Source organism: Engraulis encrasicolus, chromosome 18 (assembly GCF_034702125.1).
Source record: "Engraulis encrasicolus isolate BLACKSEA-1 chromosome 18, IST_EnEncr_1.0, whole genome shotgun sequence".
Classification (NCBI taxonomy): Eukaryota; Metazoa; Chordata; class Actinopteri; order Clupeiformes; family Engraulidae; genus Engraulis; species Engraulis encrasicolus.
The window spans coordinates 22746856-22772536 of NC_085874.1; the positions used below are offsets into that span (position 1 = coordinate 22746856).

Here is a 25681-nt window from a genome sequence, read left to right on the forward strand (position 1 = left end):
TTATACGCACAGGCCAGATGTATGACTGTGTATGTCACTGAGTGATCCATCGATTTGCGATGCTAAGCATTACAAATCACTTTGGTTATGGTCCAAACAAAGAGATGAATGATTTTCATCTCGGTGTGCCTCTGCTTTGAAGAGGCATAGCCGCCAGCCAAATCTCACATCTTAAGCAAAGGCTGGCCGACAGAAAGCTAATCTTATCGGCACCTTGTGTGACGTGAATATCAATAGCCACCCCAGTCTGTCGAATCTCTGTCATCGAGGTAAAGCTTTTGGGCTTTTAATACACAACAGCACACAGCAATACAGATAACTCGCTGTGTTCTATGAATTCAATGTTTGTAATGTATTCTTTGCGCAAACATATGTTACTGTACATTTTTGTACTTCTCAACTACTGTTTAGTTTCTTTTGTCACAAAAGTTAGATAACATTTAGGAGCTGTACAGTGACTGAAAATGAAACTTGAAAATTAATCAACTTGAAAAAAAAAAAAGAAACAGAAAAATACAGAACAAATAAAAAAACAGGAAAAAAAGGTCTTAGAAAGCATTGCATTTTCATAAACAGGACATGGAATGTTGAGGCAGAGGAGAGGCGCATCTTGTCACCAGGCAAGCCAGGCAGCGGCTTGGGGCCCCCAAGCCCCTGGATGGTGAATAACAGTTCACACCATGCTAAAATAGTGGCAATTTTTATTTCAAATGTTCACTCTTTTGATGTTTTGCTTGGGGCCCCAGCTGAACCTAGAGACGCCTCTGACCGTCAGAGGATATGATTAGAAGGAAAATAATGGTTCTGCCTGAGCTGACACAAACGTAGGCATATGTTGCTTGGGAGTTGGGGAAATGATACAACCTCATATTGTTTTTGTGCCCCTCAAAGCTCACTGATACACACCCATCAATCTCTGCTTTTGTTTGGCTTGGTGAGGTTTCCTATTGTGGCTGTGCACAATGTGCCCGCTGTTCAAGCCTAAAGCCACACAAAAGCTTGTATAAGAACCAATTTTCTTGGTCCACAGTACACACCATGAATAAGAAAACTCATTCGTCCTCCACTGCACGCTTCCCGAGATCCTGACAAGAAATGCGAGCATAGTCATTATGTAGCTGCCTAGGGGAGGGGAAAGAGACGCACCTGCACAATGCATGCAGTGAAAACACAAGACGTGAAAAAACATGGGAGGCAGGCCTCAAACAAAGTTCATCTGTAATATTCACAAGCACAGTTGATTAACATCTCCTAGCCATTTTAGCTAGTGGTGAAAAAAGCAATTTCAGAGCCCTGGTATCAGGTAGCCTCTACTGCAGAAGAGCCTGTCGACGGGCCCATTTACTCTTTGCTGAAAACACTCAACTACACCATGACAACATTGCTATAGCAATATAAGCCTTATTAAGGAGTCTTCGATAACTCGATTAAGACTTGGTCAAGACAATTTTGGTGATAATAAGGTTATAACAGAGTCTCTGCGTTAAGGGGTTAAGGCAAGACTGTTGAAGCCGTTGATGAGTGGAGGTGCAGAACGCACACCAGAAACAGAGAGGCTGGCAACCAGTAAAATACATGAAGGTGGAGAGAAGTGCCGCATACTCTCGAGTTAAATAAACAAGTTTTTAATGTGACAACGTTTCGGCCTCTCAGCCTTCCTCGTCACGTGGACTGTTGAAGCCTGCAACAATGTCTGCCTATCCACAAGGATTAAAGAGCCGCGGATTTTCAAATAATAATTAAAAAAAAAATGCATAAAAATATTCAAAGGCAGAACCAACCAGACCAATATCCACTAAAACCTGCAGTCAGTTGGGGTGAGGTGTGATCTGGTCTGTAGTGTGTGTGTGTCAAAAGGCAGGCAGTAATTCAATTCATTGGGTCTTTTGTGGTCTCTGTGTAATTCATTAGGCCGACGATGGCAGCTGGTACCTGTAGCGGTGGTGCCACAGGTGCCGTGGCACAGACACTAATCACCGTCAGGGGTGGATCTAGCCGTTTTGGGGCCCTAGGCGAAATATTAAACACAGGGCTCTCAAAAGTCATTATATAGATATAAAATTATGTGCTATTTTTTAGTGTTTTGTCTCATGTACGTACATCTTCAATTACTGTACATACGGGACAAATTAAGATCAAGCCTTTTGTCTGTGTGTGTGTGTGTGTGTGTGTGTGTGTGTGTGTGTGTGTATTTACCACGACTGATGTGACATATGGAGGACAGGTTTCGCCAGGGCCCAAGGCAATGGCCTAGGTTTGCCCGATGGAGAGTCCACCTCTGATCACCATAACCCTGTACCCCGGGGGACAAGGGAGATGACTGCAATGATGACCCAACTCCCATGTCGCCACATGATCTGGCTGATTGCAAATTGGCCAGGGAATAGTTGTTTTTTTTCTAGTAAACATTATTCTGGCAGCCTCCTCTCATTTTGCGGTGTAGACAGGGCCGTTGACAGCTGTCGCTAGAACTCGACGACCCAAAATCAGATGTCACACGCCACCTCTGTGATGCCTCTGCACCCGCCCAGTGGGGCTTAAGCCCCACTCTGAGAAACACTGCTGTATACAATGTAGTGGGGACCCAGGACAACTGATCTCTGACCCCCAGTGGTTTCAATTGGTGTAGGACAGGGGTGGGGAACCTTTTTCATTCCAAGGGCCACTTCAAATTCCTCCAAGGGCCGTTAAAGACATCTGAGGGCCGTACTATGAACATAAACCAGGATTTCCCCCTGCTTTTTAGGCCTACTAAAGGCAATCACCATGAAAACAGACCACACCTTCTCTAGGTCCCCTGAATATAACAATAATTGACACCAGTGGCCGGACAAAATGGCATCAAGGGCTGCAGACGGCCCTCGAGACATAGGTTCCCCACCCCTGGTGTAGGACAAGGGAGTTTGAATGTTTTGCTATGCAAGTGCAGCAGTGCAGTTCCTACAATGGGGCGGTAAAATATGTTTACACAGATCGCAAATTCCCAATAAAGAGCAATGAGGCAAGGACCGTCTCATCCATCTAAGGAAACACTTCGCAGGATGCTGGCGCGCTGGTAATTCTTCATAATGGATGGTACATAATGTTACCAGATGATATTTAATTGCCTATGCAAATTGAACAAAATTCTTCCAAGAAAGTGATTAAAATTGGGGCAAACTGTGCAATAAAGTGATGGATTAGACACCAGAGCTTTTTTTCCCCTCATTCCTCTCCAACTGAGTGGCTGACTTCTGAAACAACTTAGAGTATTTCCTGGAATACTCAACTCCCTTCACCTTCACTGCTTAGTCCTCCTATGTCACAATATGAAAACCATGTTGCAATCCTACTCTTTCCAGCATATCCACGTAGTTATACAAAAAATGGCAATTAATGTGGACAGGAAAAGGACATATGCAGTGAAACTTGAGGTCAGTCTTACTTGTATTATCAGACTTTCTTACATAGGGGAAGGTAGAGGGAGGTCACAGAAATACTCATGTTATCAGGTGCTACTCTTAAAAAACCTCATTCCATCTGTGATCTTGCAGCAATCAATAAACAAGCCGTCTTCGATATGGTCAAACATCACCAACGGTATGTGCACTGCAAAAAGATGATTACAAACTTGTGGTCTTTCCATGTACAAATTTATTGACTTGTGGGAAGTGTGTCAGATGACCTATACAAACATCTCTTTTTCCATCGTCAACTAAATAGAAGCACATGGTTATTCTGGTCAGAAATAGTAAAAGGATACATCTACTCCTCCAAACAATATTAAAATAAAAAAGGACAAAGGAGACAGAATTGGGGGGTGGGTGGAGAACTGGTAAGTCTTATATAACTTACAAGCAACTAGGGTTTGTTTCCACGTAAAATACATCATAGAATTTTGCATTTAGATTACAATACAAACTATGGAATCCGTGCCTTTTAACAAAATCCAGGTCCACTCTCTAAGTAAAGCCCTTGTGAAATCCTCACAAAGGTTTGGGGTCATTCACACAAAATAACTATAAAATCGCCACAACAAACAAAGGAGGTTGTTTGGGGGCCTGTACAGACCTACAGCTAACCTCTCTTTTGCTTCACTAACTCACTCATTCATTCATTCACTCAGTCATTTCTTCCTATACTTCTCGTCATGGTCTTGTTACACTTACACACACACACGCACACACACACGGTTGCTGGAGTCTCTCTGCCCGGTTTAACACCCTCTCTCTCCTCTCCTCCCAACATGTCTTGTCAGGGTCTCATTACAAAGAACCCCACCCCCCGGCAAATAACAAAACAAAAAACATACAACACATAACGGGTTGCTGTGGTTTCTATAGGACTGTCCTGGACCCCGTTTCTCAAAAGCATTGCTGCTAACCAGTTAGCAACTCACTATGTTGCCAATGGGAAATAGCATTGCAACCAAGTAAGTTGCTAACTTAGTTAGCAACGACGACGCGGTCGATAAACGCAGCCCTGGACTCTCCTACACTCTCTCTGCCCCCCTTACTCGCTCCCTGCCTGACTGCCCCTCACTCCTTTCTGCGCTTCTTGTCGTGGTCGTAGTCCTTGGAGCCTCCGCTGGCGGACGGCCTCTTAGAGCCCCCGCCGTGCTGCTTGGCCTGCTTCAAGAACGGATCCAGACCGAACGGATCCTCCTCAAACTGCACCGGACCGTCGCGACGGTGACCCTCGGTGGCCTCGGTGAACCCACGGCCTGGCACAAATCTGTAGCGGAGAGAGAGAGAGAGAGAGAGAGAGAGAGAGAGAGAGAGAGAGAGAGAGAGAGAGAGAGAGAGAGAGAGAGAGAGAGAGAGAGAGAGAGAGAGAGAGAGAGAGAGAGAGAGAGAGAGAGAGAGAGAGAGACCCATTATGAGTAATTTGCTTGTTGTAATATGCACATGGTTGAGATGTTGTTCTGTTCTCCCTGCTTTGGGCAACTACATGTCAAGTAGGCAGATGGAGAGAGCGTGAGAGTGAACGAACGCGAGAGGCAGAGATTGAGAAATGGATATGATATATGCATGTGTAATGTCGAACATAATTGAGCCTGCAGCTTTGGCTTTCAGATAACTGCAGCTGCAAAGGTAAAGATTCGGCACGTTGATAAGGACGCTCACTTGGTCGGTCCCAACATCATGATAACCATACTTCCTTTTCCATTTCCGTAATCAGCACGGTAGCCCACTGCGCATACAATGACAGCTATAATAGAAGGATAATTCCTGTATTTCTTGACTTGAATTCTTGACACTGTTACACTCTCCTTACTATGTGTCCTGCCGTTCTGGTTTTCATTTTAATGACTGTCCTGTCCGTCTTTGCATGAGATAGAGAGAAATGTAAGTTCAATGCCCTTGTGTGACCTGTGATGTGCATGTGAAGAACGTGACAAAGCTTGACTTGATAACACTGGAAATGAATGTGTTACGACATTGGCAGACAAACGCACATAGCTGAAAGCAAAAGTCTTTATTTTTTTTAATATAGGCTTACTTTGCCTCGCAGTAAATCGCAATATTTAAAATTCTGTGGAAATGAATGGCTGTAACGTTTTTAAGACCTTGGTAAAATAAAATTTAGACCTAGAATGAAAATCTGGCTGTTTTTTAAATATACTTTTTAGGCCTAAAATTGCAGCTTCCAAATTTTAGACTTTTTTAGACCCCGCGGGAACCCTGTTACTACCATGTCCACGCATGCGATGCATTTCTTACTGACGTGCAAGCCCCATACTTATTTTACTCAAATATACTGTATTTTACAAAAACACATATCTAACAGAAGTCTTTGTCCTAAAATGAAAGCTGTCTACAATGCCCTACAAAGGCAAAGTGCAGTAGTCAAACTTGAGTTGAAACTCAAAATGGTCTTCATTACACCTCCTTGGTTTTATGACTAAGCCTCAAGGTCCACACGTGTCCTCTTTTAGAGATATTGCCAACTCATATTTGCGGTAACAACAATAATAGCCAACCTAATACCAAAGCTATGAGGCCGTCATTCTTAGTATCAATTCATTCTTAGTTTTGTTGCAGTTACTGCGCATTGCCTTTGTAGGGCAGCACAGTGCAGATTCTGGGTTCCATTTCTCAAAAGCGTAGTTAGCCAGTTAGCAGCTTGGGTAGTTGCCAATCGATAATTGCACTGCAAGCAACAAAGTAGCAACCATGGAGAAATGCACCCCTGATTTGGGGGTGTTCAACCCATTGACGCCTAAGGGCTTTCGCACACCGGCTCCGACAAAGTGCTGAGCACTGCTCAGCTAAAATTCGATTCCATTGTTTTCAATAGAACCACGCACACTGGCGCCGATGTCCGCGGACATTCGCCGATGTCGTATAGCAATTAGAGACAAGTTCTACTTTGTCGGCGACGCCCATTGACTATCAATGCAATGTTGGTGTGAAATTGGGTTTGGGGGTCCGAATTCTGTCGGAAGCAAAAGTGCGCCGCAGTGCTGTCAGAGCCAGTGTGCGGCCGGCCTAAGACAACTGCAAAAAAGGGTGCTGAATGCCTGAGCCCTTTTTAAAGTGGTAGTTCGCTATTTTAGACATTAAGCCCTGTTTGTGTGACTTCTGGGGTGAAGTAGAGATGTTCTCATCACAATTTTGACATTTGGTGCTGAACGGAGCATTTGGGTATTCAAGACTGCAGCCCCCCCACCTTTACATTGACTCCAATGAAGCACTCAAGCAATCGATCATAAAATGGCATTAAACTTTTGTTTGCAGAGACATGAAACTCACCGAGTGGTCAGAGGTGGGCAGCGATACGTTGGCTCGAAAATCACCGCGAAATACGCTTCCAGAGAAGATATATTCATTATTGTCCGTCTTCATTGATTGTATTGGTTTGACTAGTATTACTCCGCGCGACCGGAAATGAGGGTGCGTTTGTTTACGTTACTATCTATGGTTTGTATGCAAGCTGTAGTTTTTGTAGCCAGTCCCGCTCAAAGATAGCCGTTCTACCTCGCTCCTTGATGTCTACATAAACAACACACTATCGCTACCTACTGGCTGGATGTCTACTGCTATTCAACGGCGTCTGGGGAAAAATAGGTCCGCCAAATGCTAAACAACAGTTAGAAGGTATATTTCGCTGCAATTTTCGGGTCAATTTATCGCTGTCTACCACTGACCACACGGTGAGTTCCATGTCTTCTCAAACAAAAGTTTAATGCCATTTTATGATCGATTGCTTGAGTGCTCTATTGGAGTCAATGTAAAGGTGGGGGGGCTGCAGTCTTGGATACCCAAATGCTCCGTTCAGCACCAAATGTCAAAATTGTGATGAGAACATCTCTACTTCACCCCAGAAGTCACACAAACAGGGCTTAATGTCTAAAATAGCGAACTACCACTTTAAGAAAAGCTGCCCCCAGGCTATAAAAACCTAAATATCTTAGCCACTGAAGCACATGAAAACATGCAATAAGTTGCATTTAAGACGCCAAGACCCTCATCTTTCATTAGAATGTGTTCCTTCATCTCAAACAAAGAAAGATATAGTAATTTTAATAAAGTTGTCTCAAATCTCATGAGCCTGAATGTTGCGTAATGCAGCTACAGGCGCCAGGGCCAATGTTGCGCAACGCAACATCCAGCATCAATGGGTTAAGTGAGAGACGGGGAGAAGTGGTGATTGCCAACCTGTTGTTCTGAATGAGCGAGTCCAGGTCGTCTCCATACATGTCCTTGTCTGCTCCCTTGGTGGGGCGGTAGATGCTTTGAGCCATGTCCCGGCTCTCCCTGAAGGGCTTGTCGTACACGTTGTACATCTCATCCTCGCCTCCGGCAAAACCACTGCTCATTCCCTGGGACACATAAAAACACACACGCACAGGGGAGAGGAGGACAAAATGAGATCAAAACATGCACACCTTACAGACAAAGCCACTGTCCATGCAGTTGGGGGGGGGGACACACAAATCATGCACACTCCTAACAGAAACTCTAGCAATTCTGCCCCTTTCCCTTGGATGCACAGGAAAGCGAAAAAACAAAAAGGGTACGACCATGCACAAATGCCTGAAAAAACACTTATTTCTATAGAAGGCTATAGAGGGGGATTTCCAAAAGCCTGTTTTTGACATTGAAGTATTTGTGCCATTTTTCCAAGTTTTTGAAGGTAAAAAAAAATAAATAAATAAAAATACAGATGATGCAAACAAGGCCATTTGCACACATGGCATGCAGGCATTAAGCTGAAATGTAAGCTCACAGTGGGGGTGAAACCAGACACTTCCATTTGTACGCAACCAAGACACCTGCTAACCCTATTTTTCCAAAACAAGACCACAAGCCGTGGGAGGACTGCAGTACCACTTTTACAAAACTGTACGACACAGCATAATCATACAAGCAGCAATCGCTGGAGCTCATTCTTTTTGTTGCATATTTTAAGGCCACTCGTGAAAGTTCAGAAAAATACTCCCACCAGTGGGAATTTACACGCACCGAGTTATGCAAATGCAAGATGAATTGTTTTGTTAAAACAGGGGAGGGCTTCTGAACAGCTGTCTTATCAAAACAGGACATTGATTAATACAGGCCCATCTTATGGAGAGAGTGAGAAAGAAAAAAAAATCACACCTCATGGAAATGTATGTTCCATTGACAGGTGCATTATTCCTCATGCATAAAAATAAATACATTAAATTTCTGTTAGTAAAACCCATTTTTATATGCCCATGTTATTTCCTGTATTTTTTAAAAACCCTTCCAGTTATGATTATCACTTAGAGTGGCCAAAGTATGGTTAGTATCTGCATGGAATCTGATCTAATTCCGAGAGCCTTTGCTAGCCTGGCGGTCACCACACTAGTAGTCAGTCACCTTGCTCTGGTTGAAGAGCCTCTGGTCGTACTGGGCCTCACTGTTGTTGTTGTGGCGCATGTTGGGGTTGATGGCCATCACCTCGCTAATGTCTCGGTCCTGGTCTCGCTGCAGCTTGGACCTGTCCAACAAAGGCACAGGGGCAACACACACACACACACAGACACAGACACACACAGACACACACACAGACACACACACAGACACACACACAGACAGACACACACACAGACAGACACACACACAGACACACACACAGACAGACACACACACACACAGACACACACACAGACACACACACAGACACACACACAGACACACACACAGACACACACACAGACACACACACAGACACACACACAGACACACACACACACAGACACACACACACACAGACACACACAGACACACACACACGATTTATCTATACATATGTTTTTACAGGATATTTTTTCAAACGTTTCTTGCCTTTATTGATTAAAGAGTCTGAGAGAGAGAGAGAGAGAGACGCATGGAACACATGCCTCTTGTCCTGTGTAGGGCGGAAGTTACATGTACCTCTTGTTATGTGAAGGATGCATGCTACATCATGTGAAGGAGGAATGTTGCATACTGGACCTCTTATGTGAATGATGTATGTTACATACTTCTTATATGAAAGATGCATGTTGCATAGCTCTTTACGTGTGAAAGGATAATGTTGTACATACCGGTTATAGAGTGAAAGATGCATGTCACAATGTACCTCTTTGCGTGTTAAGGATGCATGCTACATACTTCTAATGGTGTGAAGGATGTAATGTGGTTGTACATACCTCTTTTCGTGTGAGGCCCTGGAGATGTTCCTCTCGTGCTGTCTGTTTTTGTTTCTCTCCTGGCGAATCTCGTCACGCTCTCTGGCCTCACCGTCCTCGCCACCTGCTGACACACACCATAATCAGAACCGTCAAGTCATGAAGGCATGAAGGCACACACAAGCACACACTATGATCAGTATTGGACTGCACTGTAAAGTAGAGCTGGGTATCACAGCCATGTTCCTGGATCGATTCGATTTCGATTATTAGGGCTTTAAATCGATTAATCACAATTCAATTAGATTCGATTCAATCCGAATCGATTCAATCCGTTCCCCTCTTGGTGCCAGGAGTTCCCCCAAAAGATACCGTAGCCTATTTTTACCAAAAGATTTCAAAGACCTGTGGTTTGACAGTGTTAACAGATTGCCAATTTTTAATTAGTAGGCCTAGGCCTAATTGACCAATACCTACAGGGTATTTTCCATAGACCCACATCAAACAAACAGAAAAAAAAGAAAAAGAACCGGCCCTACTGTGCAGTGAAGGAGCGCGTGCGCACACTGGGCGAGATGGAGAGTGCGAGACAAAGCGAGAGAGTTGTGAATGAAGGCAATAGTTCCACAATAGGACACCATTGAAAAGGATCATCCTTCACTGAAAGGAACATTTCTTTTTTTTCCCCTTTTTGGTCTTTTTCGACTTCATTTGATAGGACAGTGTGAGAGCTGCGAGAGGAAGCGAATTGTGAGAGAGACGGGAAGGGGTCTGCAAAATGGACCAGGGCCGGGAATCGAACCTGGGTCAGCCGCATGGCAGGCGAGTGCCCAACTGGCTGGCCACGGCAGGGCCGAAAGGCAAATTTCAATGGAACGGAGAGCTTAGCCCCTTTCTCGCTGGTCAGGTGACGCATACATGTGTAGCTCAATACAATAGTGCAGCACATGCACCGCAGTCTGACGTTGCTACTCACTTATGTAAACATCTCCGATTCCCCGCTTGGCAAACCGTTGTGTGGTCCGTGCAGAACACGCCAGTTTGTTTTGCTTGGCTGAACTTGTTTCATTGTGTATGTGTACATGTTTGTAACATTTGTGTGTGTGTGTGTGTGTGTGTGTGTGTGTGTGTGTGTGTGTGTGTGTGTGTGTGTGTGTGTGTGTGTGTGTGTGTGTGTGTGTGTGTGTGTGTGTGTTCAACAGCGGGTCCACGTACATGTTGCCCAGTTGTGTCTGCGTGTGTGTGTATACATGACCACTATGTTATATTGGAGTGTGTGTGTATAGTATCAATAGGGGGTCTATATACATGCTGTCCAATTGTGTGTGTGCATGTGTGTGTGTGTGTGCATATGTGTGTGTGTGTGTGTGTGTGTGTGTGTGTGACTGGATGGTGGCTCTGCGGGGTGTGTGTGTGTGCGAGAGAGAGATCAGACGTGTGTGTGTGTGTGTGTGTGTGTGTGCGCGTGTGCGTGTGCGTCTGTGTCTGTGTGTGTGTGTGTGTGAGATCAGACCTTTAACTCCCCCCCTGGCTCTTGATACCTGCTCTGCAGGGTGTGTGTGTGTGTGTGTGTGTGTGTGTGTGTGTGTGTGTGTGTGTGACTGGATGCTGGCTCTGCGGGGTGTGTGTGTGTGTGTGTGTGTGTGTGTGTGTGTGTGTGTGTGTGTGTGTGTGAGAGATCAGACCTTTAACTCCCCCCTGGCTCTTGATACCTGCTCTGCGGGGAGTGTGTGTGTGTGTGTGTGTGTGTGTGTGTGTGTGAGAGAGAGAGATCAGACCTTTGTCTCTGTGACTCTTGATGCCTGCTCTGCGGTGCGTGTATGTGTGTGTGTGTGTGTGTGTGTGTGTGTGTGTGTGTGTGTGTGTGTGTGTGTGTGTGTGTCTGTGTTCAGACCTTTATCTCAGCCGTGGCTCTTGATGCCTGCTTTGCGGTGCGTGCGTGTGCGTGCGTGTGCGTGCGAGAGGGAGATTAGACCTTTGTCTCTTTGGCTCTTGATGCCTGCTCTGCGGTGTGTGCGTGTGTGTGTGTGTGTTCAGACCTTTGTCTCCGCCGTGGCTCTTGATTCCAGCTCGGCGGTCCCTGGCGGCCTGGGCCATCTCCCTCAGCTTCTCCTCCTTCCTCTCCTTCTCCTTCTGGGCCATCTTCTTCTCCACCTGCGCACGCATCTCCACCGCCTCTCGCGCCTACAACACAACACCACATCAAAACCATTACAGTAGTGTTTCTCAACGCGGGCGATACAGCCCCCAAGGAGGCATTGGGGAGCTGGGGGGGGGGGGTTTGAGAAGGATACAGCTGAGAGGGGGTGGTGCTCAGTTGCCATGGGGCACCTAAGTCACACCCTCTACTTCCTGGTTCATGGGGTAGGGGGAGTCAAAAAGTAATTACAGGGCTTGAAATGAGTGGTTTTTCGACACCAATCCAAACCTTTGACCTCCACCCACGACTCGCCTCGTTCACTTCCAGTCAATTTTTTGCAACTTATTGAGCAAGAACCAGGAAGTAGAGGGCGTGACTTAGGTTAATTTTTTGATACTAAGGGGGGTGTTGTCAGGCTTCTGATGAGTTGAAGGGGGCTTTGGGAAGCTTGTGATGTAACCAAGGGGGCGTTTGTTCAAAAAAGGTTGAGAACCACTGCATTACGGTACGGCTGCTTATTCATAGTCAATGCAAGCAACACGATGCATCTAGAGTAGAGTGAGTAGATTAAGTTTTATTAATCCTGCAGGAAATGAAGGTGTCCGTCAGCTTACACAAATGTAGCTGAACAGGGGTGAGTTTCTCAAAAGAGAAGCTGTTAGCCTGTTAGCAACTTCGGTAGTTGCCAATGGGAAAATGCATTGAAAACAACAAAGTAGCTAATGTAGTAAGCAACTTTGGTTTTGAGAAATTCACCCCAGACTTGGTGCCGCACTGGACCGTGTACAGCCTTGCATGCTTACAAAACAGTAATACATTATCTGGTGGACCATTTCACATGTTGCATTTCAGGGTCTCATAAAAGTACAAAAAAACAATGAGTAGTGTGTCGACGCACAACATCTGTGTAATGTGCAGGCATGCAAACAGGTCAGGGGTGAAAAAGGTGACAAGAGCGCGGTGCGGCGCGGTGCGGCGCCGCGCAGTGCACGCGCGCAAACGTAGGTGCACACGTGTGTGTTGTGCGCAGTGGATGATCTTGTATAACAGTCTCAGACTAGGGGGGAGAGGATTTAGCTAAAAAAGTCTTTAAATGGTGAATTTTGAGCATACTGTAGTTATTAGCGACCAAGGGACAGTGAACATGAGAACTGCCAACCTTACTCCATGACTTAGCTGTCATGTCTGATGGGGGGTTGGGTAGATAGCTTGATAAAATTGTTTTTTATCATGATAGAGCAGTGGTTCTCATAGTAAGTTTCCCCAACACCCCATTGACCTCATCAAAACCCTTAGTAGGCCTATTAAAAAATAAAATAGGCCAAAATGCCCCCAAATAACACTAAGCACCCCTCTCATCAGTCTCCTAACACCCCCTCAACACTTGCCTGGTTGTCATCTCATGCATATTTAATCATCATATTTCAGACAACTTGCAATAGGCTACAAAAAAAAAAATCTTTGTCAAAGTTTGAATTAGGTACTGAAGTTTTACTCAAACTACTCAAATTTTAGCCTATTCACCTAGTAGGCCTATCTCTTTTAATGTCTTCCTGTAGAAAAAATGAGTAGGAATAGGAACGCTCCAACTTTGACCTGGAAAAAAGTATGTTTCACTAAATATCGTTCACTTTTTTAAGGTCATTTAGATATAGGCCTACAACGGAATCGGATTAAACAAAAACTTGGAATGATTTGGCCAACTATTGCAATTTGTCCTGTGCCAAACGCTAGACTGACTGGCCCAGCCTTCTCTCTCCCTTCCCTCTGCCCGCGTAGTCTACATGCGCTTTTTCACCTGTTTTTTTATCCATATTTTTTACCCGGTAGCTACTTTAGACTTTTTCCCCCTAGCGCACTCTCCCGCTGAACACTCCAAATTGGATTCACTCGCGCAGAAATCAGATGTCCTTTGCATCGGCTATAACCGGAGAACAAGTAGGCCTACAGCGAACGGAAACTGAACTATTCTACTGTTAGCGTAAATGGACATTTCAAATCATTAACCGAAACAACAGAATACCAGGAACACGTGCGTGTAACCAAGCTTTCGGAGCTCTTATGAGAATACATTATTTTTCACGAGGGCAGGGAAGCTCCGGAGTCAAATTATCAGGCAAAACAACTAAACCAACTGTGAGGTGTGGGGTACCTGTTCACTAACCACGCAGACTTCCACGTTTAGAGCTAAATCCAAAGACGGCACATTTCAGGATTTGGGTAGGGGAAAATGGTCGGACACAACTAACTTAAAGACATTTGATATAACTACGCAGCCCAGCCGACCAGAAAACACAGGGTTTTGCGCTCTTTCCTTTCGAAGTATGAAGACAGGGCGGGACTTAGATTGAGCTCGTTCTTGTTATTGGCTGTGCCGACAAACAGAAATACTGTGATTGGTCAAAAGTCATTGTCGGTGGTGGCATCTCTCCAGCAATTTGCCATTGAGCTGCATGACATTTTCTGCGGTATACATTTCAACTCGCTCGAGCCCCCCCCGCCCAAATATTTTCTCCTCGGATCTGCACGATTCACAGAAATGACCCATTTTTATTTCAAAACGGCGAATTTCGCCGAAAAGCGGCGAGTTTGCATGCCTGATTAAAAAAAACAGTGCATCCAATTCTTTTACGAGGCAAAAAAAATGTCTTACATATGCACATTATACAGTACTATAACCCATTTTAGCCGGAAGACACATATATGCTGCATTCAGGTTCTTGAGATTTGAGGGTTTTTAATTAAAAATGTGGGTATGTTAGAGCTGAATTCTAATGCAAAATGAGGGTCCTAGCTTTTAAATGCAACTTAATCAATGTGCGCATGTGCTTCGGAGTCTGAGATATTTAGGATTTTAATAGATAGCGGGCATCCTTTCCCAAAAAGGGCTCAGGCTAAAAGGGGTTAAAAAGCCAAAAATGTATTGCTTACTTTTCTGTCAGCTATGTAGAGGGCCTCTGCCAGCTTGGCAAAGTTCTCGTTGATGTGAACCGTCTGCAGGCCTCTTCCATCCGCAGCCAAGCGCTTGTCCAGTGGGATGGTGTAACCCTGGGAGAAAGAAACAAAGAAACAAAGAAAGGAAGACACGCCACGCCATGGCCATGTTAACCTCAGTGGTCAATGCAACACCTCTGTCTACATCTACATTATTCATCAGGGCTGTTATTCTGGGAGTGGGGGGAGGGAGGGAGGGAGCGGGAGAGAGAGAGCGAGCGAGCGAGCGCGAGAGAGGGAGAGAGCGAGAGACAGAAAGACAGACATCACACATAGCAACAGACCTTTGCGTTCTTCCAGTTGGATATACACGGAGGAATCTTCCATTCTTGCTGTTCTTTCACGGTCATCTGAAAGGAGAGCAAAATAGAAGAAGGGAGGAGAAAAAGAGAGAAAGAGAAGGTTAGAGTGACAAAGTGCATACGGGTACTGTGCACCATTTTTAGCCCGACATGTCTACTGTTCGCCTAAAAATCCTCAAGTAATTAGGGGCCGTTTACTGCCCTCTTGATGATATTTCTTTTCAGAGCCCCATGACATATACAATAGACATACACTTGAACACAAAAACTAACTCATTTAGCCGAGGGCTATTAAACAACACTCTAGTGCACCGTTTGACTCATGTGCAGGATCTCAAATGGCACACTTGTGCACTTCAGTGTTCATGTTTCAGTGCGTATGGCGTATTAGTTACGCACTGAAACATAGTGCCCGAAGAGCACAAGTGCACCATTTGAGATCCAGCAATAGACTTGAATCAACATACATATACGTCTAGACTCAAATGCTAATGAGTTATCCTCATACAACAGGGCTATTCAAATGACGGCCCTGGGGCCAGATGCGGCCCTTGGACGGCAAGGTTCTGGCCCCCCACAAGCCCCTTGAAATACAGAGTCGTTTTTGGAATTTGGAGAGAAAACTATGGGTTCCGTATCAAGCTGAAACGAGACACGGGACGTCAAAATGCAGGAAATTACAGCCAAGAGATGCAAAACTTTCTGGAGGAGGACCCCCAGACCCCCACCTCAATGAAGTGTCTCGTATTTTTTTCATTGACAGTCGGCAACAATAACACATACGTACAGTTCGGCCCTTTTACTGGGAGGGATTTGAAAAATGGCCCTACATTGACATTTAATTTAATATCCCCGTCATACAACATACATGTATAAAGAGCTGCCACCGCACCACCAGCACCAACCTTTGCCTTTGAACAAAAGAAACCTGAATTCAGCAGAGGGCACATAACTACTTGCCGCTGGAAACCTTCCTTCAGAATCAAGTACTCTACCGTTTGACTCATAGACTGGATCTCAAATGGCGCACTTGTGCACTTCGGACACTATGTTTCAGTGCGTAACTAATACGGCATACGCACTGAAACATGAACACTAAAGTGCACAAGTGCACCATTTGAGATTCAGCCATAGACTTACATCAATATACATGGCTAGACTAACACATGCTAGTGGGTCATCCTTATACGATATACATGTGAAGAGTTCAGATGCAAAACCCCCTAACTCCATTTCTGAAGACCTGCACTTCTGTATTTTTAGAGAACCCAGTTGTTTGTTTGGTTTACATTCATGTACTTGATAATACATATAAATAGTTATATTACATAAATAAAATAAAAAATATGCAATTTTGATAGCTTTCTATTAAATAAAAATGAATTAAGATTATTTTCTGAAAAGGCACTTAGGGGGTTTTGCATCTGAACTCTTCATGTACACCACCACCCCTTTACCTTTCTGCTGGGGGAGTGCATGACAGGGGCAGGAGGAGAGGGAGGGCCACGGGGAATCTTCTTGTTGATCCTGCAGAGAAGAGGAAAAAATGTTTTAAATAATTTACCACTAGAGCCACAGACTAGTTCCTGAGCCATTTCGGGTAATCGTGGTGGCAGGTTAAGAACCAGTTCATGGGTTTTGTGAGGAATTTTAAATGAAACGTCATAAATCTAGGCTGTAGGTGAGGCCAAGAACAACACAGAAAACAAGTTGTGAGTGTGTTACATAAACCTTCACCTGCTGTGATCGCATTAGTGCACTGACAGACACAGCTACAGTGGACTAAAAGGCAGGGCAGGAGAATCTCCTAGTGCAGTCTTTTTTAGTACATTTCTTAAAATCCCCTTAGGGGTCCCGTTCCATTTCCGGTTCTTCAACACACAAGACTTGTGGCGTGAGCACGCCAACTGGTTCAAGATGAGGTGTGGGAAGGGAACCGGCACGGTTCTCAGTCAGTCTGAACACGCACCCACATTCATACCGGGTTGCGTTCCTTACAACAAGTGATGATGCGTTACCTGGGTGAACCACCTAACATCTATGGTGACGTCACAGTTAACTTTTTTTGGTTCGTATTGCGAACCATCTTTTTGGTCCCTAAACACGCACCTTTTTGCCATGAACATGTCAGTTCGAAATTAGGTGTGGGAGCGGAAATCAGCATGGTCTGAACAGAAATGCTTTAATAGGGTTTTCAGGCTGATCAGAACGGAGCCCGTGCCAGTGCCCGCACCAGTTGCGTTCGGCACTGAAGTGCTCATCTGTGAACTGCCCGTGTTCATACCGGGCAATGAGCTTTTTCCGCACGTGACTGTGTAACCCAGATGAACCTGCTGACGACCACGTTGTTGTCACAGTTCGCGGAGAAAAAACTAAGTATTTTGTGGTTCGCATTGCGACCCAACTTTCCGGTTCGTGAATGTTAATTTCTGTGGGGTGAACACGACGGCCATTTGTGATTAGGTGCGGGAACGGGCACCAACATGTTTTTCAGTCGGCCTGAAGGCGCCTTAACAGTCGAAAGGGTTGCTTGACTCACTTGAAGCGCGGGGGCTCCATGGGGTCCTTCTGCATCTCCACCATGCGAATGACACGCTGCTTGGCTCCCGAGTTGAACGCCACTCCCTGCTGTGACGGCGTGTACCTGCAGCAAAAGCACAACAGCATTGATGTATATGGGAAAACCTGTGCAGAACAAAATATATATTGACACCATGCGAACCTATCTGTTCCAACAAGCTGCTCACGTACAAATGACCTTCCATAAACCATGTCAAAGTGGAGGTGGACCACTTTCACTTCCATTTAATTTCAAACCATTGGCCATTTCAGACATACTACATTTCACCATCATATGGTCAACTTGTGTGCAAAAAGGTACAGAGATTTCAAAGAGACTTCTGCCAGGGCTTGTAAAAATATGCAGCATACATATGCACCTCTTCCAATTTTACATCAAACAGCGGGGGGTAAAAAACGAAATCTGCAACAACTGCATGTTGCTATAGGAAACTTTTCTTTTTTTAAACGGTGACATGAAGGGGCTTAACGTGTGCCCACAGCAGCTTACCTGATATACTGTGCTGGGGCCTGCTTATCTGCAGCACGCACGGGCATGGCAGCGGCGATCTTCTGCGACACGGCTTTCTCCAGGGCAGCCCGCGTCTTCTCAGTTAGCTACAGAAGTAGAACGGGACAAAAACACACAAATCTTACTAATCAGGAGGGCCTTCAACACAATCCCTCAGCAACAGGGGAGTGACTACTCCACGACCAAAAAATAAAAACCCTGATACCAATTTGATCTCTATGAATCACCAGCTCATGAAGTCGTTATTCATAATTAACTGCTAAAAATAGGTAGAGCAGCTACTCTTAGGTGCCGTTTCCAAATATATATATATATTTTCTCCTGTTAAGGTGCAAGCGCAACATGTGGATACAAATCATTGCAACAGGTGCGTTCCAACACGGAAAACAATTCCGTGTCCAGGGGCACCGAATTTTGGCAAAATGGACACGGATTTCATGTCCCAAAGATCCGTGTCCATTCCACGGAATTCTGAGCAGGGCTGGGCGATATGGAAAAAATGTTGTATCACGATATGGATTATTTTATATCACGATTGCGATATGTATCACGATATAGCCTTAAAAAAAAAAAAAAAAAACAGTCAACCAGTTTGACGGACAAGGACGAAAAAAATCTTTCATCGCCTGTTTTCACCAGTCATCTCGTTTCCCAATGTGAGAGTCCCACGAACCAAGAACACCACAGATGCGCAAATTGCGGCCATAAACAGCAAGGTTCACGTTAGCCAACTGTGGCCGGACATTGGCATTAATGACCGGCAAAATAAAATGTGACTGGACAAAATGTCTGACAAAAAATGACTGCAATTAGTCAGTAAATTATATTAGCGCATTTTAAATAGGCTTAATGTTACAAAATACCAGTAGGCCTAATATGAAACTGAACAAAGCTTAACATATTTGTGAATAGCCTATGTAAAAGAACTTGTTAAATAGCACGCAATAGCCATATTGCTTGCTCTCGTCCCCACCATCGTTGTCCCCAACCACGTTATGCTTCCCGATAATCACTTGACTCACGCTAGTTGCTGTCAAGGAACAATTATGTTTTTTGTATTTTTTACAAATATATCAGTGAACACAACAAAGGGCATTGCATTTGCAAAACCGTTTCATGCCCAGAAGTCAAACCTAACTGTTTGGGACTCAATGGCATGCGCAGCATCATAGCATCGAGTCACTTTAACTTTTAGCCTACCTCTGCTGAAAAATGGTGGTGGATTTCCAAGTAGGCTACAGAGGGTCAAGTTAAACATTTCAGAGAATGATGTGCTCACGAGAAGTCCCAGTGAAAGTGCACGAAGGGCTTTATAACTGTTTTCATCACCGGCCAAAATGTGTAACCCATAGTGCGTCGTACGGAACGTGTCAATTCCATTACTTTCGAGATCCATTGCAAAGCAGAGGTTGTGTAGGAGAGATGCGCTTCACAGAAGCGCAAGGGGGAGGGGGCTCGGGGGGGGAGTCTCGTGCTCAGAATCTACAAAACAGCGCAGGTAGGAATGGCAAACGTCACCACAGCATCTAGTTGGCTCATTTTTGGTAAGTTGTCCAACGCCTTTTTCCAGCCATGATTCGCACGCTTGCTGCCCGGTGCTCGTCACGTTAGCTGGCAAGGCAGTGGCAAAGACACTTTTCCGGGTACTGCACTCTAGGGGGCGTCAACCGAGGAGTGACTGCAACAGACTGAATAGGCTGCGTGCGCTCTCTCGACAGCATACGACCACAAATAAATCATGGGAGTAAACAAATAAAATAGCCTAGTTTGGCCCACAAAGAAGTTTTAAAATTATTTTTAATTGCACATGTTTACAATCATAAAATGGCTATATTAAGAGGTGAAATTATTTAAAAATGTGTATTAGCTGTAATAATGAAAATATTTCTTTTATCACGATATAAATGATAGAGGAGAAAGGTCATGATAGACACGTTTCTATCGTCCTCACGATATGTCTCGTCAGCCCTAATTCTGAGAGATCATGTTGTCTACGAGGAGTGTGAAGCCAAATATCCTCTAAGAGAGAAAGACATGTTAAAACCCGCCCATCCAATGCAAAGGAGTGTGCTCAAAATTCGGTCTCCTAAGGGGGCATTGTCCCTCCTTCTTTATTCGTGGTGTTTGCAAAAAATGTGCGCTACCTCCATCTACAGCGCTAAGGGGACTCCATTTCCTCTCAACCTCAAGACTCCGAAGGTCTCCTAATCCAGTGGCTCTTAACCTGGGGTGCGGGCACCCCCTGGGGGTGCGCCAGAGATTTCAGGGGGTGCACAGAATTTTGTTTATGTTGAGGTTGTGACCAAAATTCTGCTTCCAAACATTATAATTAGGCCAAATTAAGACCAAATTTAAAAATGTTTTCGTCCCCATGTAAATTCATTAAAGTATTGGTTAATGTCTAAAGTAAGAATCATTGTAATTAATGACTCATATCATTTGTTTGGTGCGTATACACGTGTAGACATTTGAGATGGGGGTGCGCAGCTTGTCTTGGGAGCAGCTAAGGGGGTGCGTTCAAAAAAAAGGTTAAGAACCACTGTCCTAATCGAAGGTCTCCTAAAGGGGCGTTCACCCGACGTAAAGTGGATACCAGAAAACAACCCGCCTGATTTATCTCCCTCTCATATACGATTCTCTGGTGAAGTTTTACCTCTTTAACCGCCTCCTCATCAGGCTTCTGCAGGTCTGGCGCGTCATCGTTCAGCACTTCCTTGGGAAGCAGGTCTGTGTACTTGCTGAAGATCACCTGCAATCACATGTTAACAATTATTACATTTTAAAAATAAAAACACACAAACAAACAAACAAAAACAGTATTTGATAGATTGCATGTATGAACTATATTCCGTGTTCAGAATATGGGGTGGTCAGGGCTCATGAAAATTTTCTTGAGGCTAAAAGGGGGTCCCAGCAGAAAAAGTCTGGGAATGGCTAAATTAGTCATAGAACTACAATGACCTTTCTCCGAGATAGACACGGCTTTCCTCCCCCTCCATATCTCATCCCCAAACTACACTCTATACTTTAATAACGATGAAAAGTATACACTTAGCTGACACTTTCATTTATTCAAAGTGACTTACAACTATTGTTTTTCAGGGATATGTTAGAAATGTGGGGTTAGGTGCCTCAAAGGCCACGGCTGACCCTGATGACTGCAATTTTGCTCTGTGGCCTACTTTACCTACTTTAACCTGTGCATGTCACAAACAAACATGGCTGTATGTATCCTTGTGGAAGGCGGTACCTTGTCTTTGCCCTGGCCCTGCCTGGCAATGGCGTCGTACTTGATCTTGCCCTCTGCGTCCACCTGCACCGCTAGGGCATTGGAGGTCTTCTTCTTCCTGCCCATCTCCAGCGGGTACTGGGCCACATGGATCTCCGGGAAGGCGCCTCCATCTCCAAAGTCCTACCACCATACACAATCATTCAAACACAGCACAAATTACATTACATTGCACTTAGCTGTCGCTTTTCATTTTATTCAAAGCGACTTACAACTGTTGTTTTTCAGGGTATTGGTTACAGTCCCCGGAGCAATGTGGGGTTAGGTGCCCCTTGCTCAAGGGCACTTCAGCCATGGATGGAGAATGTAGGGAGAGGTCAGGGGGATTCGAACCGGGAACCCCTAGATTGAAAGACCAACTCTCTAACCACAAGGCCACGGCTGCCCCACAAATTACACATGTGATCCTCGAGTCGTATAAATCTCTGTATGCATACTGTATAGATTCTCTGCATTTTACATAGCAATGCCAAGCCAGTCTGGTACCTCCAATGAGCGGGGGACCCATGACTTTCTAAAGCCATAGGGGGGTGGTTCTCTGCGGGAGGACACAAGGGCTGTGGAGTGCGATCTCTGGGCACGCGTGCGGTCCTCTGCCTCCAGCTGGTCCTGAGACAGCTGTGTAGGCGCCGGCAGAAAGCTACAGAGAAAGAAGGCAACTGATTTAGTTTGAGAAACAATCTTTGCTTCAAATCCTTCCACCATCTATATCTGATGAACTCTCATTGCAACTTTCACATACTAGTGATGGACCAACATGAGAGACCATTAAACCATAAAAGCCTTGGACCACACTGACAGGACTTTGCACCTCCAATAAACGAAGAAGATGAACTTCGAGTCTAATACAGTGGCCTACTTAATTTAGTGGAATGGAACGATATTGTTATTATTCTGTTTAAAGCAGATCACACATAAGTTATTGCTCTAATGACATATATGTTTCAAATGTCTGATTTATCTGATTTATGTTGAAAGTGCATATAGTGAGAACTTTCAGCTTTACCACCAAGTGTGAAATGATGGAAGGCTTACTGCTGTACTAAATATATGTTTACTTCAGTGTGCTATAATGTGTAGTAGGCCCGAGTGTGTGTTTTGCTTGCGTAGGTGTGTGTGTGTGTGTGTGTGTGTGTGTGTGTGTGTGTGTGTGTGTGTGTGTGTGTGTGTGTGTGTGTGTCTTGTAAGGCTTTCTGCTATATTTTGTTTACTGCAATGTGCAATGTATTAAGTATTTGTTTACGTGTTGTATCTATATAAACTATCAGACACCTCAATTTCCCTCGGGATGAATAAAATACAGTACTCTACTAAGTTAAGTGTGTTATCGTAACTTGGTCAGCAAGGAATGTAGAACTTAGACTAGGTAATAACTACGAGCCTTCTCAAACACGACTGGATCAATGCACACACAGTGTGTCGATAACTATACGACCAGGCAGTGTGTAGCCTAAAGACAGAGGGTCATTATACATTACAGAGACAGGTGTGTTGTGAGTTTTTAAGGACAACTGAAATAATACTACGAAGAAATGCCAATAGCAACATCAAAGTCCTTTCCAACCTGCTAGCCTAGCACTGTGCTGCTAGTCCAACACATCAACATTGATTAGCTATGATGCTATGTTGTAGTAGAGCCGTGTTAGCTGCGACACAAACCATTAACAGCAGTGTATAGTCAGCTGGATGTGGTGCTGTTCGACCACCAGTGTAAACAGTAGTTCTTCTAGAAGACAACCATAACCATGAGCCTAGAAACGAGAGCTGATGTTACGCGTTTGGTCTGGGTCTAGCTCGCTGATATCGGCTCAACTAGCATGCTATTACAAAGCCCACGACAGGCCAACGTATTCCCTTTGGCACCAATAATGATGTACCAGAATAATGTCAACAATAATACCATTCCCCGTTATAGTGAAACACACTGTACTGGACAAAGTGATATTCAAAAGCACTCACAAAGGTTGGATCGTTTAAGAATAAAATGTTGGAAGTCAGAGCTTACCTCGCTAGCGACATTTTTCTCCCAGTGCTGACAAAATGTGACGTCATTAGCGTTCGTCTCTCGCGATAAAAGATTTCTATTTCTGACATCACGCCAAAGCAAAAAAAAGGCTCTGTCTGACACATTTACTAACAAACTAACCAACTGAATGAATGAATGAATGAATGAATGAATCAGAAATGCACTCAGAGAGTGCAGACCTCTGCCAAGGACACGGTTTGAAAGAACATTTGACTATGTTAGGCCAACACACCCTATTTTTTCCCCAAGTCTTTGTCATTTCCAACAACTCCATCCAAATCCTGCTGACAGACAGACAAGCAAAACAAACACACAAACAGACATACTATGAACATAAACCAGGATGCCCCCTGCTCTTTAGGCCTAAATTAAGGTGACCACCTTTACAAGATTCAAGATTCAAATTCAAGATTCAAAAAGCTTTATTGTCTAATATGTTGCCATATTAGAAAATTGTCTTTTGATTGAAGGTGTGTGTGTGTGTGTGTGTGTGTGTGTGTGTGTGTGTGTGTGTGTGTGTGTGTGTGTGTGTGTGTGTGTGTGTGTGTGTGTGTGTGTGTGTGTGTGTGTGTGTCCAATCCAGTCCAGTAGTGGCAGTTGATAGCCTGTGTTCCTGTGCTCTATGCGAGTCTATGGAGAAGGTAGTGACTGACGTCATAGATGTGGGAATCTTGAAAGACGGACACGAGATGTCCTGGAGACGGCATTTCTTGAAATGTCCAAAAGATGCGTTTATATGCCGCTGGCGCATTGTCACAAAAAACACCGGTATCTGGTGTTAAAGTTCAGAGGGAGTGCAAAATGACACAGACGGTATTCGTTGCATGATCACTGCAACTCACAAACGGTTTAGAATTGCCTGTCCACTTCACTCCCTTAAATAACTTCATATTTAAAATATCTTATGGGCCTAGTTGTGGGCCAAATATTTTATTATTTATTACTATGCCATAATGCTACAACATGTGCACAACACAATTATCTCTATTTTTAAATACAGTATAGGCCTATGTTCTGCGCTATTGTCTAGTTTTGCACTTTAATGTATGTAGCCTATGCCTTTCATTGCATATGTCTACGTCTAAACCTAAAGTCTGTCTGCATGGGGAAGTAAAAAACATATTTTCAACCAGTACATGTAAAGAAATTGACAATAAAGCCGACTTGACTTCTAATTGTGTGTGTGTGTGTGTGTGTGTGTGTGAGAGAGAGAGAGAGAGAGAGAGAGAGAGAGAGAGAGAGAGAGAGAGAGAGAGAGAGAGAGAGAGAGAGAGAGAGAGAGAGAGAGAAAGCCATTAGCTAAAAACATAGAGAATGGGGTCATGATGACTATGTTTTCATTTGTACAAACAATTGCCTCTGTCACCTCCTGTTACCGCCTGTCACTCAGTTTCCCCCCTCACCAGGCTGTCAGTCATTGTCAATATGGAGACTAAGTACTTACTGTGGATGGAGTAATTAGTGTTGTCAGTCAAAATGTGTGAGACATTTTCCATTGTTGCTTCGATTATAGCAACAACGATGACGTTGTTCACATTGGGTTTCTCTCAAAAGTTAGTTCTGTCCAACAAGACAAAAAAGTCCATAAAATGTACAATTAATTGCACCTAAAACGGGATGTCTTGTATATACGTGTGTGTGTGTGTGTGTGTGTGTGTGTGTGTGTGTGTGTGTGTGTGTGTGTGTGCCAAGCTTTAGCCACTTCAAAGGAGGATGGTACTGATAATTTAGCATCTTCTTTTACCTGCCCTCTTACACGCTAAAGCAGGCAAAGGAAAAGTGTCCCCAAAGAAAACAATAAACATACTAAATTAATCTTAACACTGTAACATATATTTATGGTAGTACGCATTGTTGTAATACGTATTGTACATATTGTTGAGAATTTTTGTGAGCTCATCTACCAATGGTCTGCTGCACAGTGAATGTTGGTGTAAACGCAACATGTGGATAAAAATAAATCCTCCATTGTAACAAATGCGTTTCAGCCCCCTAAACAGGATTTTTTTCTCCTGCTTTTCATACCTGGATTTTAAATATCTGCTACGTGGAAACGGAAGGCCAAAACCAATGCAAAACCAATGCAACCAGGAGAAAAAAATATCCACATATAAAAATATCCAGCTACGTGGAAACACCACCTTATGGTCCGAATTACAGTAAATTCAGCTCGTTAAGTTGAACCGGCCACTTTATTAGGCACACCTGTCCAATTGCTCA

The 25681-nt window shown here is 44.2% G+C and overlaps 1 protein-coding gene across 2 annotated transcripts; it reads right to left on the reverse strand.

Annotated features, from left to right (window-relative positions):
- Positions 1-3610: 3610 nt before the first annotated feature.
- snw1 (SNW domain containing 1) lies at positions 3611-23486 on the reverse strand. Of its 2 annotated transcripts, none has more exons than XM_063223292.1 (14): positions 23441-23486; positions 21922-22075; positions 21397-21558; positions 20800-20895; positions 18126-18232; positions 17595-17699; positions 16513-16582; positions 15038-15103; positions 14691-14807; positions 11659-11803; positions 9641-9743; positions 8826-8946; positions 7641-7804; positions 3611-4713 (listed from the first exon to the last, which is right to left on the reverse strand). In XM_063223292.1, the coding sequence occupies exons 1-14, from the start codon at positions 23452-23454 to the stop codon at positions 4518-4520; spliced, it is 1620 nt and encodes a 539-aa protein (XP_063079362.1). In that variant the 5' UTR covers positions 23455-23486; the 3' UTR covers positions 3611-4517. The 2 variants fall into 2 exon arrangements, with proteins under 2 accessions (XP_063079362.1, XP_063079361.1); XM_063223291.1 differs by having other exon boundaries at positions 9641-9746.
- Positions 23487-25681: the final 2195 nt, after the last annotated feature.